We start from the raw sequence: 25667 nt of genomic DNA, 5'->3' as shown, positions 1-25667 counted from the left end.
ACATCAGTTTTTTCTGAATGGCTGACAATAGAATTCAATTCAAGCAAATAAACCTGCATCACAGTAAAGGGGCCAGTAGTGTATTACTATGGATCCTAACTGAGAGGCATACGATACCTTTACAAATAGCACTTATTCGGGAATCATGGACCAGATTAAGGGGCTAAATCTAAGGAATTTTAAACTGTTTTATAAACAAGCAGATAAACCAAGAACTTGCATTTTGGCTGATAATATAGATAAAGCCAGTCTGATACTTAATCTATCAAGTGCAGACTTGACTATTATTAAAGTAACACTAAATGATAGTAAAAATATTATAGTAGCTTCAGGATACCTACCATATGAGGTAGTTAGGTAGGGACATAACTATGCTTTTTAATAATTGCAAAAATGAAAAATTAGAACTAATCCNCTTTAATTATTGCAAAAATGAAAAATTAGAACTAATCCTAGGTATGGATGCTAATGCACACCACACTATTTGGGGGAGCAGTAACATCAACCAAAGAGGAGAGATTATAATGGATCTATTGCTGACTACAGACCTAAGTATACTGAATAACGGTAGTGAACTTACTTTTGTTATCGGGAACAGGAAGGAAGTCATTGATCTGACAGTTTGTTCAAAAGGGTTATTTCAAAAGATAAAAGGGTGGAGAGTGTCCTCCAAACCTTCTCTTTCTGAATATAGGTACTTACGTTTCACTTTGGAAATTAAAAAATTTGAGACGGAGTACTATAGGAACCCGAAAAGAACAAACTGAGACAACTACAGGGCACCTCTCTTGTGACCTGAATAACCTACAGTTTAGATTAGGATCGAGACAGAGTACTGATAAGGCTGTAAATATGCTACAGGACTCCATTGTCTCGGCTTACAAAGAAAACTGTCCATTAATAGAAAGGAAAGGTATAGGGCAGGGCGTAGCTTGGTGGAATACTAACGTGTCCAAATTAAGAAAGAGTTCACGTAAGCTCTTACATAAAGCAATGAAATCAGGTTTGGAACAATACTGGGCATCCTATAAAGACGCCCAAAGGAACTACAAATCTGCATTGAAAAAGTNAATCCTATAAGGACGCCCAAAGGAACTACAAATCTGCATTGAAAAAGTCCAAAAGAGAAAGCTGGAAGAAGTTCTGTGGGGATATACAACAACTCCCTATAGCAACTAGACTTCTGCGATCACTAAGGAATGGACCAAACAAACATAACCGGACTAACTATTATGAAGCAAAATTCTACAGGCCAATAAGTCTTAGTTCATTTCTTCTTAAGACTATGGAGAAACTTATTGATAGGTACATCAAGGAGTGGCCTCTTAAGGAGAACCCTTTACATGAAAACCAACATGCGTATCAAATGAGGAAATCTACTGATACAGCTCTACACTGCTTAACTACTAAGATAGGGAAAGCTGTAGAGAATAAAATGTATGCAGTAGGTATATTCCTGGACATCGAAGGGGCTTTTGACAATACTCCCTTCGATGCTATGTGTGAATCTGCACAACAGCATGGAATAGAACCACTTATTATTAAGTGGATAGAATCCATGCTTAAGGAACGCTCCATTTTGGGACAGCTCAATGAGACTAAAGTAATCAAAAGTGTTAAACAGGGATGCCCACAAAGCGGGGTTCTATCCCCCTTGCTATAGTGTCTAGTATTGGACTCGCTTATTAGAGAGTTAAACAAATATTGTTATGCACAAGCCTATGCGGATGACTTGGTTATAGCAGTGGTGGGTAAATTCCCAGACACTATTATAGACTTAGCACAACAGAAACTTAACACTATACAGATATGGTGTACTAAGTACGGTTTATCTGTTAATCCAAATAAAGCAGAGGTTGTTATGTTCACGAGAAGGAGAATAGGACTAGACAGTCTTGACACTCTTACTCTAAATAGACAAGAAATTAGCTTAAAATCGGAAGTAAAATACTTAGGTATTATCTTGGATAGTAAGATAAAATGGAAATCACATGTTGAGTCAAGAATAAAAAAAAAACAATGACCACATTGTGGAATTGCAGTAGAGCCTTGGGAAAGACATGGAGTTTTAAACCAAAAGTTATGTATTGGTCGTACACATCAGTGATTAAACCTATGATATTGTATGGTGCCCTAGTCTGGTGGACCAGAACAGCACTCATTACAGCTAGGAAAGAACTTAGTCGCATACAGAGAATAGCTGCCATAGCCATCACTGGAGCATTAAGAACTACACCGACGGTTGCATTAGAGGCACTAATTGGATTGCCTCCTCTGCATCTAGAGGCTCACGCCAATCCACAGCACTAAGATTCTACAACTTAGGTATGTGGACTTTGGAGAGTGATACAACAGAACATGATAAAATACTAAAAGAGATAGACCAGGGCTTTTTGGAATACCCCTTGGACTATATCAAACCGGTTCTTAAGAATAACATTCCCTACAAAGTGGAGATCACTACATGTAGAGAATGGAATATTAACCACCTGACTGAAAAAGGAGGATTTGTGATATATACAGATGGATCCAAAAAATCAGGAAAGGTAGGTGCTGGAATTTGGGGTTTAAAGCCACGAATAAATGTCATTATGTCATTGGGCACAACACCCTCTGTGTTCCAAATAAAGGTGATGGCGATACTGGTAGGGGCTCAGAACCTGCTGGTGTGCAAAAAAAGGAAGATAACTACCTTAGGTGATAGTCAAGCGGCTTTGAAGGCACTCTGTAACGATCAGGTGAATTCAAAACTGGTTCGAATGCAGGGAAACTTTCAAATCACTAGCTACTCTAGCGTGGGTACCGGTACACAACGGTGTCACTGGGAATGAGAATGTTGACTTTCTAGCCAAGAAAGGAGCAGAGAACAACTATGTTGGACTAGAACCAGTGGTAAGACTCACTAAGCAATCGCTCTAAGCTCTACCCAAGAATTGGCGCATAGAACAACACAGGAAAATCTGAAAGTACTTGGTAGTACCTAGACAATCTAAAATGTTTATCAAGACCCCTGGTTTACTGTTGGGTAATCTTAATAGCATGACTAGACATCAAATAAGCATCCTGACTGGTATACTGACAGGACATGGTCACCTGCTTAAGCATCTTAACGCAAGGGGGGTATCGGAATCACCATTGGCAGGAAGTGTGGAATAGAAGAGGAAGACTCTTTCACATCATGTGCGAATGTGAAGCTTTGTCCACACTAAGATCAAACTAAACCTTTTCCTGAAAAAGAAGATATTAAAAACCTAAAATCCAGAGAGATACTTAATTTCGTCAGAAAGACAGGACTCTTTGGTCATCTTTAGAGGTGACTTTATGGTTGGTAATGTATAAACACTTTGGTGATAACACTTAGGTGGGTCAACCGAATCAAGACAATTCGGTATGAAGTGCGCACAATGAACCAAGAGGTCTGAATGCATGGGCATTATGTCCACCTCGATAATAACTAAAACTAACTAAAAATTAAAACCAATTCCTTCTCAGCTTCGCATCGAAGCTAAAATATTTAAATTATATTTATTCTGCAAGTAATTGAGTCGGTTATGATAAATAAATCATCTTGTATATTAAGGTAAATAAAATAAATATATAACTTTGAAATTTTATGAGAACTATTTTAACTTTATTATACACATTAAAATAGGCATTTTGTGAAAATTTAAAATTTTTAAAAATATTTTACTAATGACTCAACGTGTTTTTAGTATTGTGACCAAAAATACATTAAAAAACAAATAGAGGTCTCTGTTATTCAATTTTTGGTCAAATATTATGATTATTATATCAAAATAGTTTGATTATTACTGTAAAATACAAATCTTTTAGTTTCAAATGTTTATTAAGTTTACTACACAGTTTTTAATAGACTTAAAAATATTTCATTGTCTCAAGAAAAATAAAAACTTTTTATTTGAAAACGGCTTAAAATATGTTAAATAATTATTTTTGGTAAAAAATAAAATCTTAAAACGTTTAGTTACACGGTTTTGCCATAAACACGATACTTTTGTTCATACTATATTTTAAGTAATAATGTAGTTATGATATTTTTTATTAATAAGTATACTTTACCATTAATGATTATATTCGCCAATAAATAGTCTAAATTTTATTTAAACAATTTCAAATTAAATTATAATTAAATTCAGTTATTGTCTATGAATATTAAGGGTTGATTTAAACAAGTCTATAAGTTAAGTTAAATTTAGTTATTTATTAACTTACTGAAAACAAGTAGATTTTAAATTGAATTTCTTTTAACGTATTACTTTTTGCACATTTAACGACTATATAGCGTATATTAATGGTATACATCGTTAAATATGCAAAAATTTATAAAAACATTTTTTTTTAAATAGTTCAAAAATATTTGCTTAATTAAAAGTATTGTTGTATAAATAAAATTTAGGAAGGAAAAAATTACATTTAGCTACCAAAAATTTGTCTATCCTATGTCTATAATATTTTATAAGTCATTTGCTACTAATTATCTCTTTAGTTAGTGTAATTTTGCCAATTTAACTTTTAACGAAATTTAAAGGGGCGCAGTGGAAAGCTGATAAGGTTTTGTGATGGTGTGTGATTTTTTTTATGTCTGACCATAAAATTTCTCAGTTCTCACTGGATCGAATTTGTTGAATTATGCATCCCGATTTTTATCTAATTGAACCTGAAAATTTGTAAAATCCCTCAATTTTAGAAATTTTAAAAAATATCTTAAAAATACCATACTGTAAAAAATGACATTTTAAAAACGTTCATCCTAAATAAATTTTTTATAGTATACAAGGGACAATAAGCTTTTTTTTTTTGGTTCTGAAACGTCTATTTTATTTTAATCTTTATCAAATAAAAACACGTAAATTGTATTACAATATTTAAATAGAAATCTCATGGTTGTTCTACTATGTTAAATCGGCCGATGAAGCAATTAAGCAAATAATTTACAATCATTTAATATTCTGTTAAAATTTTAAATTATAGAAATTAAAAAATTTAAATTATTAATATGTATTTGAACCGGTTATTGTTATCGCCGATCGGTGGTATCTTTTGTTAATTAATTCAGTTGAATACTAGACACCTATGTGTTGACTTATTCGTGTCACCTCAACCCATTCATATAAATTATACATATTATGAATTTTAACATGCGCACCATCAAAGCTTTTTTTTTGGCACTATTGTTAATAACTGGCATATATCATATTTACTTTTTCTAATTAAGTCGCGACCCCATGATATTCTATTTTTTTTTAATCAACTTAACGTGGTCGCAATACACTTCCGGCTATACCGCTGGATGGCGATTGCGACACAGCTACCTCACCTCGTCCGAAAGGTCGCGCGACGCGAACCGGTCCGGCGATGTAATAATAAAATATAATATAATATAACATGACTGTTTAACTGCTTCCCGAAAAACTTAGTTCATTTTTACGTACTCCAAACGGACATATTAATTTTAAAATATATTTTCACTAATATCTAATCACGATGTTATTTATTTATCATAAATAAACATTTAAATCTAACATTGGTGAAGTCAATTAAGGATTCTTATTTTCACACTAAGAAGTAATTATGTTAAGTACTAAATTAATTAGAGCAATTATTATTTTTAGCACGCTTAATTAAATATTTTCAAAATAGAGAACATACAGGTTTAACTGACTAAAAGTCTAGTAGGTCCCAGTAAAAGAAATTTTTAAGACTTAATTAGTTATAAGCTTATTAATTTTTGGGGTTAAGGTATATATCATAGGCTTATTATACGGAAATTCTTCTAACGTGGTTGTATTAAAAATAAATATTAAGCAAACTCACAGGCTCGTCACGCGATCAGCGCGTTATCATTCCACTGACCTACTTTTATTTTTATTTATAATTAATTTTTATATTTGCGACGTTATTAACCAGTATGTCGGGTAAGACCATACTCGAATTGTCGAGTAAGGAATAACAAGGGACGCTACGGGGACTCGCAACTGAGGGATCGAAAACCGATCTTAAGATCAGGCTGGAGGACTACCTTCAAAAGGAGGGGTTAATGTGGGGAGTTTCAACTTTTACCCCGTTCAACCCAATAATTGTCTCCCTCAGAGCGAAGATGTCCCTAAAGGGAATACAAGCCAGACTAGCGGAGCTGACAATGCAATGGATAATGATGAGAACGATAAAACTGAGTGGAATTTCTCACAGGACATGTACACGACCTTATGTTTGTACCTTGACGAGTATAAGGACAAAACTAAGGTACTTGAGAACACGGTGTCTCTCCAGCGCGACCATATTGCCCGGCTGGAAATATAGGTGGACACTTTGACGTCGCAATTCAACCTGCACATCAATAATGTGAAAGGGGTACCTGGCAGTACCAACAAGGGAACCATACTGCTACTTCACACGCTTAGGCGAGTTATGGCGGACAGGATACCAGAAATCTGGTTAGGTGAGCACGTGACCGTACGAGAAAGTTGCGACCGAACGGCTCATCAGGACCCCCTATCCCCCCTAACGGAGCATCGAAGAAATTATGAATTTTTTGATGGAATACACTGGACTTCGGTGTAACAGAACCGCAGAAAACAGTTTTCCGGTGAGAAAATAAATTCGTCCCGTGAAAACATCCGGTACCCCCTTATCCCGAAAAAAATTCAAATTACTCCGGTGAATTAGGCTGGATTATGAGAGAACAGCAATGGAACAAACAGTTTTCCGGTGAAAATTCGAGTTTCTTTGGTCAGAAACACAATACTTTCGGTTCAAATTAGGGAACGACAGGTGTTAACGGAGTAGAACGACCCGAAAGTCATTTTCTTCCAAACAATAGGACCAGAGAGCAATGACACGTTATTTTTAACGAAACGTCGTTACTGTCCCACGATAGTCTAACGTTGACACGTAATTCTCTGCCGAAGTTTTCCGGTAAGAACAACAGGACCCCAACGCTTTCATTGAAGAGGCTGAATAAGTTCTAATCAAAGCGAACGTATCGCACCAGAAGTGGGTACGCGTGCTGGCCCCACAGTTAAAAGCAGAGACAGGTAACTGGTGGGGTACCATACGTTGCTTGAACCCCCTTATGGACAGTGTTTCGGTAACAATTTTTGAGGAGGTTCAATAGCATTGCTATACTTACCCAAGTACGCAATGATCTCCACAGTGCTCAGCAAGGTGAGTAACAATCCCAAGGGGAGTTCATAATGGAGAAGAGTCAGCTAGCCCGTCGACTCGTCTCAAAACTCACAGAGTACGAGTTGGTTGAACTAATCATAGGGCTCATGCGCAGTGACTACCAGGATTACGCAAAAGTGAGACGCCCAAGGTCAACGGAAGATCTGTTAGAGCTGGCTAGCGACTTGGACGTAGAGGACTTTGCTCTGGAACGGCGGCCTGAACAAAAGAAGTATTCCGCGGAAGGGAATAACTTCAAATGGGCAAATAAGAAATCGCAACCGGAGAAATAGGTTGTTGATCCGGAAAAAACGGTAAGAGAGCTACAACTAACGGAGCATCGAAGAAGTATAATGTACCACTACCGGCTATTGGAATAGAGTTTGCGACAAAAGTTGTGGTGGTTCTGCTTGATTCACAAGCAACCGGATCATGTGTTTTACCGTGATTAACACACGGTTTGGTAAACCAATAAATGGAGAACCGAGTATGATCACATTGTTTGACAGCCGAACTTTGAAAGTTTATGAGTATACTGAGTTCACAGCACAGGACTCTGACATTAAAGTGCAATTCAGAGCCGCGGTACTCGACCATCTTATCGGTGACGTTGTACTAGGTCATGACGTCTTAATGAAACAAGAAGTGGCTTGGGACTACCAAGCTTGTACAATCCACATGGGTACAGGAAGTAGTTCTCACCAAGATAAAATGTGGATCCCAGCGATTATTCGTGGAATACCAGAGACTGAATTTTAAAACAGAATCTGACACACATTCAATGCCCGAATTGCACGAAATGGTCCGTAGAATGGGTGGTGCTAATATCTTCAGCACCATCAACCTAAAGTCTGGTTATCGGCAGGTTAGTTTGACCCAGGAGTCAAGACCGCTCACTGCGTTCCGCACACAAATCGGCCCCTGCCAATTGATATAATGCACTTCGCCCTTAAAAACGCCCAGGCTACTTTACAACGTGAACGATGTTATGCGTGTATACGTCGGTAAATTAGTGTTTGAGTATTTAAACAATATCGTGATTTACTCAGTAAGTATGGATGAGCATCTTAACCATATACAACAAGTCTTGGAACGGTTACAAATACATGGATTGACATGTCAACCGAAAAAATGCAGTTTTGGAGTAACTCGAATAAATTTTATTGGACACATAGTGAATTTGATGGGAATTGACCAGAAGCCGGAGAAATTAACTGCAATCGCCGAATTTCTTGTACCGAAGAAAGTCAAAGATCTACAGAAGTTTCTCGGAGTATACGGTTGGTACAGTCAGATCGTTCCCAATTACACCGAACTTACCATTCCACTAACTGACCTTTTGGCTCATGGGATTAAATGGCGAAGGAAGTTACAAGAGCAAGAGGCGTTCCAGAAGCTAAATGAAGCTCTTGTTTCTGCGCCCCGACTCTGTCCACCACTTCAAGGACAACCATTTTATATTCAACCGGACGCAAATGAGATAGAAGTCGGTGTTGTACTATTTCAGCGGGAAGAAACAGGCCAGAGAAGGAATATTTCATACGCCAGCCGAAAACTTTCTCCCGCTCAGACACGGTATTCAGCCGTACAACGTGAGTGTCTAGCCTTTGTATGGGCCGTTAATCGCTTCCGGCCTTACCTAGACGGGAAATTTATTATTCACGGTCAGGATAGCGCTTAAGTGGTTACACCACACGCAGGACACCAACAGTAAGTTGACTCGCTGGGCGTTACAATTGGGAGCATTCAGCTTTGATATTCAGCACGTGCGTGGTATTGAAAATCAAACAGCAGACTCTCTATCAAGAAGCCTTGTGGAGAAATATCCGGTAGATGAAGATCATTTAGAAAACAACTACCATAATCCATTGTTGATCGGGGAATTATCTGAACGAAGTCAACTAGGGGTAATAAAAAAGGACCCTTACTAGGAAAATATAGTTATGTCTGACATAAGAAACTGGCAAGCCGAAGATGCAACTTTGGCCCAGTATTTCCGGAAACTCTGGAGTGAGAATCCAATTTACCGGCGCTTACACCAAGAATACTACTTGCAAATTGGTATTTTGCTAAAAGGCCAAGTAAATATCAGAACAGACGGAAAGATTATCGTCGTTCCGTCAGACATGTCAGACCACCTGTTATGGAGGTATCACGACCATGTTAATGCCGGACATCCAGGTTGGAAAAAAACTTACCGGAGCATTAGCAATCGTTTCTTCTGGACCGGTATAAGAGAGTCGGTACGTCAATATGTCGCAAGGTGTCACGTTTGTGCTTATGTTATACCGCTGAACCGAAAGCAAGACGACCCGATGTGACCACGACAGCTATGACAGGTTGTTTGTATCGATCTAATGGGACCGTACCCAAGATTTCAATGCGGTAAGACTTGCCTACTTGTAGCGACAGACTGCTACAGTAGATAAGTGGAGGCATACCTTCTTAGTCAAGCGACCGTTAAGATGATCACCAATAATCTAGAAAGAGAGTTTTTTTCTCGTTTCGGCTATGCTAGAGTATTTCTTCCAGACAATGGAACACAGTTCGTCTCCAAAACAATGGAAAAAACACTGGAGCAAAGTGGGGCAAAGAAGGATGGACATCGGCAATTAACCAACCAAGATAAAACATAATAGAACGCCGAAACTAGGGTTTGAAAAAAGGTCTTCATACAGCCTTGGTTGACAAACCACGTTGTCACTGAGACAGCTGTATTCCGAATATACTTTTTTCAATAAGAAATCGTCGGAACAGGCTAACAGGGAGCACCACTGTTGGGCAAGAAGCCAAAGTGAGGGAGTGTTTGAGACCAATGGTAAGTGTCAGTTCAAGCTGCTTGATACGGCCATGAACCATGACACTTCGGGAGGTAATGCTAACAATTATTCTCTGTTACAGGATTACCGACCACCAGTAGCAAAGAGAGGACCACCCGTTACGCCCATCCCGCCAACTAGTTGTTGAAACAGCAACGTTCGTCAGCGATCGTCAGCAGGTATGCAGACTAATGCTCCAGGCAGCTGCTCTCACAGGAGAGCCTTTCGGTGGTATACCGGACAATTGGACTGTGGATCGGATACGACGCACCGAAATGTGGAAGCTTAGGAGACAACCTCTCCTTGGGCAGCCTTCGACTGAGGCCTATTGGATCGAGGACAACATACCGAAACAGGACACAACCGGAGACGGAGAGACAGTTCTACACAACCGCGGGCACACCAGCCAAGGCAACAGTCGCAGGAGCGACAGGAGCCGATGAAACCTAACCGAGTTTTCCGGTGGTGTTTGTCGATGAAGCCCAGGGATATCTATCACACATGGGCATGGACTTCATGCAGCCAGACGAGATGGAAGTGGAGCTAGAAAACGTGGTCTTGAATGCCCCACAAATTGTATTTCCGGACTTCTCTGAGTTTGAGAAAAGACCAGCAGACCAGTCACCTTACGTCATGAGGATAGCCGACCGGTCGGACTAGGAGGGAAGTATGACGCGGTCGCATGTCGCGTGTCACTTCAGCCCATACATATAAATTGTACATATTATAAATTTTAACATGCGCACCATCGAAGTTTTTTTTATGACACTATTGTTAATTACTGGCATATATCATCTTTACATTTCCTTGTTTATACCCAGATTAGTAATTCTTTTAATTATATATTATATAATTTTTATATTGAATTGTTTTCAAATTATTATTGATATTGATTTTTAATATGTTAAAATAATTTTTAACCTTTTTTATTTCGTTCTTTAAAGTGAATGTTTATAATAAAAAAAAAAAAATGAAAATATTACCATAACTTTTAGCTCAACTTACAAGTTTGAAATTGATATTATTAAATAGAAAAAAATGAAATTGTTAAGATTAATATGCAATCAGGAAATTTTATAATTACTATTTGCAGCACATTTTTCAGAAAAATTCAATTTTTTTGCATTTTTATCGTAATAGATAACTGAAATAGAAATAATAGTAATCATTTCCTAATAACATTTGGTGTTTAAAAAGATTCTACAATGGAATTATTCAGAACTTAATTAATTCTAATGATTTACTTTAACTAAATGAACCAAACAAAACAAAGTTGTTAAAAAGATTTACTCAATTGAACGTATTATAAAATTTGATTAANATTGTTTGTATGGACAAATCTAGTTAAGCTACTTTTTATTTGAATAAGGAATATTTTTTTGATTTTTAAGAGTAATAACTTAAACTAATCATTAACTTAAATATCATAAACTTAAATGAATCATTTGACGTATCGTTGAAAAAAGTAGGTCTAGTGAGAGTTGACAAAATAAATCGTAGCCGCAAAAAGAACCACATAGTAAAATAATATTAACATGAATATAAATTTCATCTCACGAGGGGAGACTATAGTAATAAGATCCTTTATATTTATTGAAGTTATTGAATCTAAATGAGATAAATATCAAATGATTTGAAAATTATATTCTAACTCAAAAAAAAAAATGCAAAATATTAAAAGTCACAGACGGACTTGAACCTAGTACCCTAAGAGTGAAAGATACAGGTGTTACCCATTCGGCAACTATTCGTTGTTTTTGTCGCATGATAAAATTGGCTATTTAAGCTAACTCAAATTTAAAAATTACTTTTTCGACTTTAAAAAAGTAAAAAATNAAAAAAAAAAAAAACACATCATAGTAAAATTAAAATTTTAATAAGTTTAATTTCGTATGTCTTATGAACTTTATTCTATGTCAATTAAATTATATAATATTCATGAAAGTCAGTATTTTACCCTAATAAGATATTTTAAAATAAAATAAAATACAAAACTCAGAATTTTAATAAAAAAAATAGCATATTTTTGAATACAGTAGCAATTTGCGCATAGAAGATAGGTCGTCGGGACAAATTTATTTTTAATTCTATAGTACATAAAATAAACTTTAATTTGATATACGTTTAAAGGAGGCAGTATTTCCGTAACATTTTCAAAAGTTCAGTTGAAAAAGTTCTATTTTTTATACAATATTTCAAAGTTTGAACGCCCCCTATATATGGGGAAATTGTCCAATTTTAATATAAAGTATGCCAAATGAATGATGTACTTATAATGTGTTTAGAAAAAAAAAGTTTTTAAGTTGAAAATTTAAAATCGAAAATCGAAAATTTTAACACAAAAATAGTGTTTTTTTAACTACGGCAGCTGTTTAAATGTAGAAGAAAAAGTGTCGGGATAAATTTTTTTTTTTCATTTTATAGCACATAAAAAAAGCTTTAATTTGATATATGTTTGAAGGACGCAGTATTTCCGAAACATTTTGACACAGGTTGATGTTGAAGAGATCGTATTTCTTGCGTAATGCGAGACAGTGCTCTCTCCACTTCAGACATGCGCGCATCCATACGTGTATTAAGAGATATATCGCGTAAACTTTGTCTTACTGCGCCTATCTCCTCCGTTGCGTGAGATATTGAACGCACCGTATATAAGTCCTCGGTATACGCTGCGTTCACACTACCGTTAGGACGGCCGGTTGCCAGAGACCATTCGTGTAGAGATTCCTCTTCAGGGTCCTCTCGCGCCAGGTTAACCGGTCGGTCCGCGTATGTGGTTGGGTCGACGGTCCGGCATAACGCGGGGACTTCGTCAACCTGAGACTCGCGTTCCGTGGCGAGCGTCTCGTAATGAAGCGGCGGGCGTTCGGGCAGAATCGCGTTCGATGGGTCTAGCCCCTCACTGCGTAAGCTATTCTCCAAGACTGCCAGCATATCGCTTTTTGTCGTGGGGCCGTTTAACTGCCTATAAGCGCATTCGCGCAATAATTCCCGACGGTTCATTTGAGCGAGAGTTTTACCGGTCATAGTGAACGTTCCTTACCGTATTTATCGAAAATAAACAAAAATAAATAAATGAAACGCAAGCGCTTATTTGTTTTTGTTATTTAGAAATACGATATCGCAGATCGCGAGAATACGCGCTATGTGTTCGCGTATGAACGTCGGCAATGACGGCCGTTTGTATTATTATTATTATTATTATTATTGTGATTGTACCAATACTGCAATATTTTGTTGATTGTGGTGTTCTATAGCAAATGTAAATGGGGAATGAGATTATTACGATAGCAGTCGTAAAATGATTGTGGAGATCGGAAATAATAATACAAACGATTTTATGGGACCCGGTTATTAAATGTAACGATCGCTGTGGTATGATAACGCGTATGATCGCCCTACCTGCCTAGCGGTTTTATCGAAACACTGAAATGGATGTGTTCGCGACGTTGTGCGATTCAAGGTCGTCAGTGCGCGTGTATGTATAAATACGAAATCGCCAGAAATCCACTTTTACCGTGTTTTAAAAATACACCGAAGGTGGAAATCTACTACTCGCGAGGTAGATAGTATTTATACGACCGGGTGGGAATTTCACTGCTGTCACCAGTGAAATAGAAATTAAAAATACCCGTAGTACAGGAAGGTAAGGAAAATTTCGCTGTCTCTTTTAAATAAAATTCAAAATTTATGTAATTAATATAAAATGTCAGCAGTATTTTCTTACCTTATTAAAAGTTAATCCGGTTTAGATTTCTTTCCGGGGAGCCAGTTGACACAGGTTGATGTTGAAAGAAGAGAGTGGCGTCGAGCCGTTTATTGATTTTAAGAAACACAGGAAAACAAATAGAATACGCACAAAATGCTTAAAACTAAGTTGATGAAAACTAACAATAAAATGTAGATTATGAGGTGCCGAAGTAGCGATTCTAAACTGTTCGGTATTCGGAAAAACGATCACGTATCGATATCACAGATAGCTTGCGGTCGTGGTGTCACGGAGATGACTGACTGGACGTATTATTGCGGCGGGGTATACGACGCTAGGCATTTGTTGGACTTTACACCACGGCGATAACGCGTGTGTGACGGTCCGGTTTACAGTTAAGCGGTGGCTGAGAAGGAGCTGACACGACCGCGGGGTGTCAACGTGTGACAACGCCGTGGCCGTGTCAATTTTTAAAAATTAAGTTGAAAAAGTTAGTTTTTGTAAAAAAGTTGTAATTTTAAATCCCCCCCCATGAGCAGGTTAAGTGGTAAATTTTCAAAAAAATGATATTACATGAAAGGGAAATATCTAACGTTTTAGTTTAAAAAAAAGTTATGTTGATTTGTTGATTTTTGAAAAAGTTATGGAAGTTTTAAGAAAAAAAAGTGGAAAAAATGACAAAATTTATCGATTTTTAAATTTGTAATTTTTTTGGATATTTCTCCCATTTGCGGGGAACGAGGGAAAATTTTTTAATTTTTAAGGGTAATGTCTTCAACTAGATACAATTTGTGATCTTTTGACGTATTGTTAAAAAAAATCGGTCCAGTGAGAGTTGAGAAAAAGTAGTGACAAACAAAAAAAAAAAAAAAACACATCATGGTAAAATTAATATCTTCTCAGCTTCGCATCGAAGCTAAAATTAATTATAAAATATTCAAATATTATCAATTTAAAAAATGGATTCTAAATTCTAAAGTATGTACTTTAATTCTCATAATATTATTAAGATTAAAACAAGGTATTTAATTATTTCTTACTCGTAAAGGCCATATGTTTTTTTAACCCTGTAAAGTATTATAAGCACATTTTCAAAATGAAATCTATCATAACATTTTTATAATTTTTTCATATATTTAATAAAGGTATTCGAGCCTAATAAGTTACAAAAAGTGATCTACAGATATGTTCCCGATGGTACAAACTTTCTTTTGATACATATGTATGTAGTAAGATAGTAGAAAATGAAAATTTAGTCATTTTTATGCTATTTCTTCATTTTATCGGGAATCGGATACTAAAGTTGTGCCAATAAAATGTTAGTTGAATCGACAGTAATTTATCCAGCAATTATTTACAACAGCTAATTTTTTTCCTGATATTAAGATATAATAAAAATAATAATATTGTATATATTACTTATGAAGGGCCATTCTTTTTTTAACACTGGAAAGTATTATATAAAACATTTTTGAAATGAAAATTGTTTTAAAATTTTCTTATATTATTATATAAAATGTAATATTATTGTAAGTTAAATAATGCAAACTGAAATTTTCATAATAATTTTATTAGGTGTTAAATATGAAACAATATTTAAAAATGTATTACAATATAATGTCTTACTTTTTGCAATCTCTTCATCATTTAAATCTAAAAAGTATTAAAAAAAGTTGATATACATTTTTTTTATATTTTTGATATAACATATCCTTAAGGTACATGATGATACACCCACACTTTTAAAGAACACGAAAAAGTGAGCTACAGAAATAATCTCGATAATACAAACTTCTTTTTCATACATAAGTATATAGATGTATTCAGTGGCGTGACCAGGGGGGGAGGTTAGGGGTCATATTCCTCCTAATTGCGTTTTTTTCTACCATCGAGTACCTAACAGCAATAATTGAATAAAGTTGTAATTTTTACATAGTATATTTGTATAACAACATTACATCATATAAATGTTATATATCAATAAATGTTTACAAATAACATTCACAAGATCTAAATCTTTTATTCATAACCAATATATAATTGATGGTTGCAATCTTAGTGTAGTTAACCATGTGAAAGACTTAGGTGTTTTCTTATCTAGCGACTTATCATTCTCAAAACACATTACTTATATTTGTAATAAAGCTTCTAAGACACTAGGATTTTTAAAACGTAATTGCAATGAATTTCAAAATTAACATGTTGGAAAACCTTATATATTTCACTAGTACGGTCTATTTTGGAATATGGGTCTATTCTAGGGTCACCTTATGTGCAGAGTGATATAAATAAGATTGAGTCCATTCAACGTCGTTTTTTAAACGTAATCTCTTCTAAAATTAAAAATAATGAAATTAATCATAAAAAGTTACTTGAAAATCTAAAAATGCATTCTCTTTTGTGTAGAAGAAATTGTTTAGATGTTATATGGATTTATAATCTGCTAAATAATAAAATCAATTGTCCCGAAATTTTAAACTTAATACCGATGAACGTTCCTCAAGTGTCTCTCCGTTTCTATCCAATGTTTTTTATATCTATTCATACACAAAACTATAGTAGAAACGCTCCGGTAAATCGAATGTTGAATTTATGTAATATAATAAATAATTTTGATTTTTATCATGATTCTTCAACATCATTCTGGTCTATTTGTTGTAAAACGTTTAATTCATAATACCATAATTACATACACTTTTTTAGCTAACTTGTTTGTAACGTATTTAGTATTATTGAATTTTTATAATCATTTAATTATTAAGTTAATTTCACTATGTTATTATCTGTACTATTTGCCTCACAGGCGTAATCATCCATTATGATGAAATAAATAAATAAATAAATATATTTGTATAACAACATTACATCATATCATACAAAACACAAAATATTAATAAATATTTTAAGCAGGCTTGACCTCTAAAGCCCCCTTATTAATCTTTTTCTAATTCTTTCACCTCCATTAGATGTATTTAGTTGTATTAATACCTATTAGTTATGATATTCCTCCCCATTTAAAATTCCTGGGCACGCCACTGAATGTATTTAATATGAAAGCAGTCATTGTAAGTTTTTAACACGCTTATATTAGTTTCACCTGTATGCATGTAAGTATGATGGTAACTCTCCATGCGCCACGTGTTATTATTCTCGCGTATCCCGTCGTCTATGGCCTTGAGACTAGACTGTTGTAACGCATTCACCACACCCCGCGCCACGCTTATCACACTCCAACAACACTATTCCTATATAAATTAATTTTTCGTTATCGTACCCGTACATGCGTGCGTGTCATCAAATTTATATATTTATACAAATGTTTATTTCGACTAAACAATACCGCTCTCGTGCCATAAGACTTACGTATATATATTTATATATTCCTAACTTCCCCCCCCCACCACAAAACACGTCTATACCTTGTGCATGATACGTTTACGTTTAAATCGCTTTACATGTATATATATATTCTAATTACTATTAAAATTTATATATTAACACGCTTTATTCTCATTAAGAGATATAAAGAGTATTCATTTCGATTACGGTGATGATTTCTGTATAGTCATTTTTCGTCACTACCTCCACGTTCCGGTAGTGAGTAATTTGCGCGCCTGCTGCTTTCCTTGGATGTGGTAGCCGTTTCTCAGACTCCCTCCCCGGAATCGAACCCTTACTTCCCGTTACAACCATGATATTGATAGTAACTACTATCATAACATGAAATTAAAAAGTAAAAAATAAATATAGTTTAAAAAAACTATAAAACACGCTTTTAAATCACATCGAACTAAAAAGTTAAAAATAATTTTTAAAATAAGCTTAAAACAATAATGAACGAAAATACTAGTATTATTGTGATAAAAGCGTGAGTGATTTGTGCCATATTTTTCGTATATAGAGCGCCTAACGCTTTTATCGCAATAATACTAGTATTTTTTGTTCTTAATTGTTTTAAGCATATTTTAAAAATTGTTTTTAACTTTTTAGTTCGATGTGATTTAAAAGCGTGTTTTTTTAATATTTTTTTTAACTATATTTATTAGGTTATATCTTAATTTTACTGAGAACTAAATAATACAATAATTGTGTTATTTAGTTCCCAATAAAATTATTATCACAATTATTGTGTCAACAAAATCTTATTTGGAACAGCAATAATTTATTTAATGATAATTTACTATATTTAATTTTTTCCCTGGTTTTAAGACATAATAAAATAAATATTTTTTTAATTACTTGTGTTAAACAATCCAATTTTAATCACTAGAAAGTATTATAAAAAAAATGTTTATAATGAAATTTGTTACAAAGTTTTTTTCATTTGTTGATATTGTATATTTTTAATAAAGGTATTCGTGCATAATAAATTACTCACATATTCATATAGCTTATGAACAAAGTGAACTACAGACATTTTTCTGATATTACAAACTTCTTTTTTATACATATGTATAGTAATATTTAAAAATGTATTATAGTATAAATTATATTTTCTTACATCTTAAGACATCTTGTTGGTAATAATCTGAAAAGAATTATAAAAAATATATTTAAAATAATATGTTATACATTTTTGATATTGTATATCCTGAAATAAGGTACATGATGCCACTCCCACACTCTTAAAGAATTCAAAAAAGTGAGCTACAGAAATAATACCAATAATACAAACTTGTTTTTCATACATAAGTATATGCACGTATTTCGTAAGAAGATAATCAACGTAAATTTAGTTATATTGAGACTTTTTCTTAATTTTATTGGGAACTCGATATTACAGTTGTGCCAGAAAAATCTTAATTGGGTCAACAGTAATTTTTCAATAATAATTTACTACGGCTGATTTTTTTCCTGGTATTAAGAAATAATAAAATTAATAATATTGTGTACATTACCTACATGGGGCGCTAATTTATACATCTCTGTAAATTATTAAAAAAAAAAAAACATTTGTTTAAGGAAATTTGTTACAAAGTTTTTTAATTTTTTGATATTGTATATTTTTAATAAAGGTATTCAGTCATAACTTACATATTCATATAGAACGCGAACTACAGAAATGTTTCTGATTGTTCAAACTTCCTTTTTATACATATGTATATGGATGTATTTTGTAAGAAGGCAAATTTAGCCATTTTTTAATTATTTATTAAAAATTAAAAATTAATGAATTATAAAAAATTGCATTATAATATTATATAAAATATTTAAATATTATCAACTTAAAATATGGATTTAAACTATAAAATATAAACTGAAATTCGCATAATAATATTATTAGATCTTTAAAATATAATAATATTCAAAAATGTATTATAATATAAATTATAATTTCTTACTATTTAAGAAATTTTCAAGTTTTGTTTCTGGAAAGTTTTATAAAATAACATTTTTATAAAGTAAGTTTGGACTAGTTATAAAAACATGATTTATTTAAACTTCCATTCTCTTCATGACCGTAACCTGACACATAGATTTCATAATTAAGTTTTGTGTCATTTAGTCATTAAGTCATTTTGTGTGTTTCTAAGACACACTCTGTGAATGTGTTAAATTTATTTTTGCTATTTTTTTTACGAATAATGGGAACAAAATAAGGAATATAATACGAACTCAGCTTAAAATTCATACAAACATAAAAAGTTTACTCTGAACTTATGTTCTTTAGTAACACATTGAAAATAGTCAACCATATAAATGACGAATATAATAACGAATAATACCAAACAGTACCCAATCTTAAGTCCATGGCGTGTTACAGTAGAGCCCTACGCAATTAACTATAAACGCTATGATTTTTTCGCTGAAGGAAGGAACATTAATACACATCGTTTTGCGTATTAATTTCATTGGACAACGTGCACAGGTGAATTAAAAACATTAAACATCAAAATAAACAAAGCCAAACAGAGACTTGTACATAAAGTGCCGCACAACACGTACGCATTAAAAGTCACATGGATATGCTAGTGACGACATTCGGACACACTCTAGCAAACAGTAAAACCAGTTAGGGCAGGTCGCGCTCATGACGATGTAAAAATTGAAACTCACCGCGCTATCACTCTTTGGCACGATCGCTGCTGTGCTAAAACAGGATAACTCCAGTCAACATAATTTTTCAGGAACACAAAAAAACGTTTTTAACAGTAAATCAAGATACCCTTTTTTCCCAATATATAAACATAAGTCAAAAGATGGTAACTCCATTATTTTTTATGTGATATACTAAGTTTTTGCTTAGTATTTGGATTTACCGTGTTTTCGCTTACAAAACATCAAATATATTGAACTTACCGTATATTTTTTTATTTTATATTTCAATTTTAGATGGGTTTTAATAGGAAATATGCTACTTTTACATCAAAAATCGGTGTAAAACCACTAAATTTACCTTTAGAAACAAAAAAAAAAATTTTTTAATTTTGGAGTTATCCTGTTTTTGCTTAGCATGGCAGATCGAACAGCTATGAAAAAATTCACTATAAAGTAAAATACACTTGCGTTATTTATTTAGTTATATTGTCTTACAAATATCCATTTTTTTAACTCGATCTGATATTCTTAAGAACTATGCGTCTTCAGATAACACAAAACATAATACCATAGTATTTGTTAGTACTAATCAGAAATCAGAAATATCATTTTAGACTACTTAGAATAAAGCCAATGCATTAGGATAATATTATATAATTATTGCTATTTTCGAATTCCATGTCAGTCAAGCTTAATAAACGTGTTTCATAAGCGACAACAAGTGAGCAGATACACGGCATTGAACGACAAGGGGAGTAGCGATTGATTTATCGTCTTTTCACCCAAATATGTTCCCCTTCCGTTATTATTTATATGACCGCTGCTGTATCGCGTATAGTTAGGGGCCACGCGTCTGCTGTGTTTTTGATTATGTAACACATTGATTTTGTTAGACTTGGTTAGCACCGACTCCAAAAATCGCATTAATAAATGTAACAATAATATATAATAATTATGTATTATTATGCAAATACATTGATTTAATCCAAGTATTCTTATAAACTATACGTTCATTAGAATTTGGAGTTAACATTATTATTCATCAGATTTAGTGTATTTTTCATAGCAGATATTTCTTTTTTAGTTATGTGAATTATGATAACCATACTATACAGTATAGTTGCAGCCACCGAGCAGTGACTATCGCTCTGAAGATGGACTCTGCAATGAGTTTGTAATGTAATATACTTTATTATGGAAAAAAAAATTTCGGACTTTACGGTAAAAAAGGCAACCAAATATGTTTGTGTGACAATTTTCAATTTTCAATTTTACTTTTTTAACTTTATATTTATATAATTGTTGAAAAATGTATTAATTTATAAAAATACAACTTTTCCGCGAGAAGTATTATTTATATACATCTTTCATTCGACATACTTTTTTTTGAAATCAAACCATTACCCTTTATACAGGGGGGGTTCAAAACTAAAAAATGCATATAAAATGTAGAATTTAAAATGGATTTAACTTTTTCACAAAAAATTAACTTATAGAAATTAATTATTGAAAGTGTTCCTGAAATACTGACACTTTTATATATATCTTAAATTAAAGCTAATGTAATATACTTTTTTATGGAAAAAAAAATTTCGGACTTTACGGTAAAAATGGCAACCAAATGCTATGTTTGTGTAATAAAATAATCCACCAATTTTTTAAAATTAAACATAGTGTTTTGCAGATTTGCTTTTAAGCGTTTTTTATGATAGTGATTTTAATCATTGTCAGATGTCAACTATACTGGACCAAATTATACTACGTCCCCACTTTGCCGCGACCCCATTGTGCTGGGTATTTTATTATTTATTTTATGAAGTTTTTAATTGTACATACTTTTTTAAAATTACATATTCTATAATGATCTACTAGGCGCTGTAAGTATCTAGAGGAGTTAGCATTAATAGAATTGGTTTATGAGCTTCTTAATAAAGACAATGAAGATAATTCAACACTGACTATGAATATCGCCTACATGCCGTTCACTATCTCAACTCTATATTTAAAAATATAAATAACTTCTGAAGTACTGGTTCAAAAGTTTTCATTTCTTAATAAGATTACTTTTTAGTTATTAATCTAATTAAATAAGTATATTTCTATTAAAAAAATATATAGTTAATAAATTATAGAGGATGAATATAATGAATATTTAATAGTTTTTTCTTAACATAATTGTAATTTTAAAAGAAATAAAGTGAATCATTTTAAAAATATCTCTCTTTATAATAACTGCATTTAAATAAAATAATTGAACTCCTTATTATATTTATTGTATATAATAAAATCAAGTGATTATCAATAATAACAATATACTAATACTCGTATGCATAGTTATTATTTTTTTATTATTATTTTGATGGTGTCACGTTACCATTATCGTGAGAATTATTTTAATAAAATACAGACAGCACATCCGCTGCCTGAGACTGATGAATTAACAAATAATATTTATTGCCAAATTGGCAATAGTTCTAATTATTATAAAAACCCAAAAGACCTGACCATCGTCGTCAATTGACTCCAGTGCTTTGTGTCATTCATCAGCCTCAGTACTCGGTTGTCGCTGTCCGGCTTACTGCTTAAAGTAAAGTCTTTGTTTATTCCTTTTTAAACCTATCTACTCTCTTCCACAACATTTCAGAATATTTGTGTCTTGCACTTCGTCTGCACCTCATACATAAGTGTTACCCTGATTTCCTTCCTATAACAACAGCCTTTCGACACCCACAGCTAACCCGGAGTGTCAGTAAAGCACGGTGACTGCTGTACGACAATACGCACGTGAATACCTAGACAGTAGGCATCATATCCTCATATTCATCTTCGTACACATTTACCATTTACATTCACCTCCGTTTCATTTTATTGTGTTACGATATTATTATTTATGGGACTCATGTATTTATGTTATATTAATTTTATTTATATTGGTAACTTATGGGATTAGTAATAATATACCATTGAATAGTCTTCCTTATGAGAGGGCTGGTTAGTTAAGGGATACATAAAGTAATGTGGTAAATTCCTACCACATAAACTTTATGTGATACATCTGTAATTAGTTTTTTAATGATAAGGTACGTTTTGTTCCATGTATTATGCAACGTGATAATATTTTATTTATTAATAATCAAATTTTATTTACAGGTATGGATAAATTTTTCGATTTTATGAACTTTTGGAGTACATTGAATTAGAAATAGGTGATGTACATAATAATGTGCAAAATAGGTATCTTCGTAATGTCGATGACCCGTTTGAATTATACAGTGAAAGCCAATTTTTTAAACGTTATCGTTATCCAAAAAGAGTTGTACTTGACACTTTCTTGGAATTGATAACTATTATATTTTCAAAAAGTTATAGGAATATAAAGTTATAGATATGAATCATAAAATCGAGAAATTGTCCACAAAAATCGTGCGTTTTTCTTTATTTTTGATGTCCGTTTTTATCACGAAGATAAGTCTAGATGTCAAATATTTTTTTCAAAATAAAGTATATTACATTAGTTTTAATCTGAGATATATATAAAGTTTGAATCCCCTATAAAGGGAAATAGTCCGATTTCAAAAAAAGTATGTCGGATAAAAAAGCTATATATAAAGTATTTATCATAAAATATTTTATAAATCCATACATCTTTAAAAATACTATAGCAATATAAAGTTAAAAATAAAAAATATAAAAACGAGAATAGTAACTCTTACCATACATTACCCTGACCCCCATATATTTAATTTTTTTTTTTTTTTTTGAGTTACTATAAATGGCGCACAATAAATAACTTATTTCAATTTTTTTTTTAATAAAAAAATGACTAACTTTTAAATAGCTAAAAAATTTGTATTGAAAATGAGTTCCTCTTAATTTTAAGTAAAATAAATACTAATTTAAGTACACAAAGTAAAAGATATTAGAATAATGTGAAGTATAGTAAAAAATTAAAGAATTCAGAATTTATATAGTGAATATTGATATTAAAATTGAGAGAAGAATTATTTTATTGAAAAGAAAAATTAAAATAAAACTTAATGTAAGAGATGCCTGAATTAAGAAAAAATTTTATTTAATCCTACAAAAATTTTAAGTAAGATAATTTGAGAATGAGAAATTAAAGTAAAAAGTAATTAATTGTACACACTATTTAAAATGACATATTCTATGGATAAATCCATTAGGCGCTGTAAGTATTTAAAGCAGATTGCTTTAATAAAATTGTTTTATGATAGATATGTTGATTAAATAGTGAAAATGGAAATAATATGTTTTAAATGATAATAGCATAGTATAAGTTTATTTTAATTTGCAACCACCACCTGTTAATTAAACTTTTAATTATATCTTACCATTGGAGTCATCGCTGGAAATTTCATTTACAACACAAAATAATAACAGAGCCAAAAACCAAATTGACATTATTCTTTTTATTATAGTTATCTAAAATAAATAAACTTACTATAATAATCATTTAAAATTTTGCTAAACAAAAGGCATTTATGTACCTTCTCAACCTTTTTGTAATATTTATGTTGAATGAAATAATGTACTTACTCGAAAAGAAGATTTTTTTTATTATGATAAAAATTAAATGTATTAAATACTTAAATATTTTATTTGCAATTTAAAATAATTATTATGTGTTGTTTTCATTAACGGCGAAGTAATTATCAATAAATCAAATTTATAATAAGACAATATCAGAAATAATTTCTTCAAAATATGTTTTGTATTTACTTTTTTCTAAGTTTATTATATCAACATCAAAATGACGTCATAGAAATTCATAAGTATTTGTAAAATATATCTGATATGACGTTGAATTAAAATTTTTTAATTTGATATTATTCAGATATTATTTAGAAACTAATTATAATTAGCTAATTTGTCTATTTCCATCAGGCAAGTTGAGAAACTTTCTATTATGAATAGCATATTTTTGAGGGACTAATGTTGACAATACATCTTTGAAATAATAGGATAGTTTTATTATATTATTATTTTCTAGATAAGCCTTTCAAAAAATATCGAATGATAACAAATTTAAGAACATTTATAAATGTTACATTCATAGTTTATAATACACATGGAAAAATTATTTTTTAAAAATATGTAATCACATGAAGTTATCTGTAAACCTAGGACTTACATACTGTAATAAACCAAAAATAAAAAGAAAGAAAAGAAAAAGAGAAAAATAGAGAGTGAATATTAGGGTGGCTTATTAAGTTATTATAATCATTATTTATTATAAGTTTTTGATTACTATGACACAATAATAGTATATTTTCTATGGAAATTTGAGTCTAAACATTCATTATTTAATTATTTTGCTTTAGTACAATTTAAAGAATAATTAATAGTGTTTATATTTCTGTAAAATACAACAATGCCACAAAAAAAAAACGTATTTAAAAGAGTTATAAATTTTGTTAGGAAGTTGTGTAAAAGAAAGAATAAAAAAAATGTAGCAGATATGAAGACAACAAATGAAAACGTTGCTGCGAATGGAGACTCGCATTTTCTCGTATAATTGTAAGCACATCTTGTAAATTTATGCATTTAAACAATATTTTTGTAATTTTCCAAAAACACTTAGTCCGTTTAAATTTATTATAAGATATTACAAAAATTCAAACAAATTTTCTGAAAAAAGTGGACAGTGGACAAAAACTATGCCCGACAAAATAACCGACTTAAAGAAATCAATAAAACGTAAAATTTTAAATAATCCAAAATTGGAAAATATCATTCGAAGTAGTTATTAATATTTTAAATTATTATTCTATAAAGATATTTAATGACTCTGTAATAGATATTTAGCATTTATAATTTTATTTTATTTATANCATGGGATTGTAAATACAGGTAGCTAATTGGATTTTTATGACATTGCTGTCTCAGTCACGGAT

The 25667-nt window shown here is 32.1% G+C and overlaps 2 protein-coding genes across 9 annotated transcripts in view; both read right to left on the bottom strand.

The window, feature by feature from the left end:
- The window catches only part of LOC126896172 (uncharacterized), a 30142-nt gene extending 5734 nt beyond the window's left edge, over positions 1–24408 (bottom strand). The window contains exons 1-10 of one of the 3 annotated variants that reach the window (XM_050668739.1): positions 24310–24395; positions 24105–24195; positions 19056–19082; positions 18612–18638; positions 18215–18241; positions 17953–17979; positions 15340–15366; positions 15133–15159; positions 14754–14780; positions 4081–4110 (exon numbers count right to left, since the gene is read on the bottom strand). In XM_050668739.1, the coding sequence (XP_050524696.1) occupies positions 4081–4110; positions 14754–14780; positions 15133–15159; positions 15340–15366; positions 17953–17979; positions 18215–18241; positions 18612–18638; positions 19056–19082; positions 24105–24174 (289 nt within the window). In that variant the 5' untranslated portion in view covers positions 24175–24195; positions 24310–24395. Of the gene's footprint in view, positions 1–4080; positions 4111–4385; positions 4679–13782; positions 14630–14753; positions 14781–15132; positions 15160–15339; positions 15367–17952; positions 17980–18214; positions 18242–18611; positions 18639–19055; positions 19083–24104; positions 24196–24309 lie in introns of those variants that run through there. The other 2 variants (XM_050668741.1, XM_050668740.1) reach the window with 2 other exon arrangements.
- LOC126896168 (uncharacterized) overlaps positions 1–25667 on the bottom strand; it is a 101920-nt gene that overhangs the window by 14055 nt on the left and 62198 nt on the right. The window lies entirely within an intron of this gene.

This window comes from Daktulosphaira vitifoliae, unplaced genomic scaffold (genome assembly GCF_025091365.1).
Source record: "Daktulosphaira vitifoliae isolate Bord-2020 unplaced genomic scaffold, ASM2509136v1 Scaffold_1, whole genome shotgun sequence".
NCBI lineage: Eukaryota > Metazoa > Arthropoda > Insecta > Hemiptera > Phylloxeridae > Daktulosphaira > Daktulosphaira vitifoliae.
The sequence above is the reverse complement of the archived record's forward strand: the minus strand, read 5'-3'. Positions and strand labels throughout refer to the sequence as shown.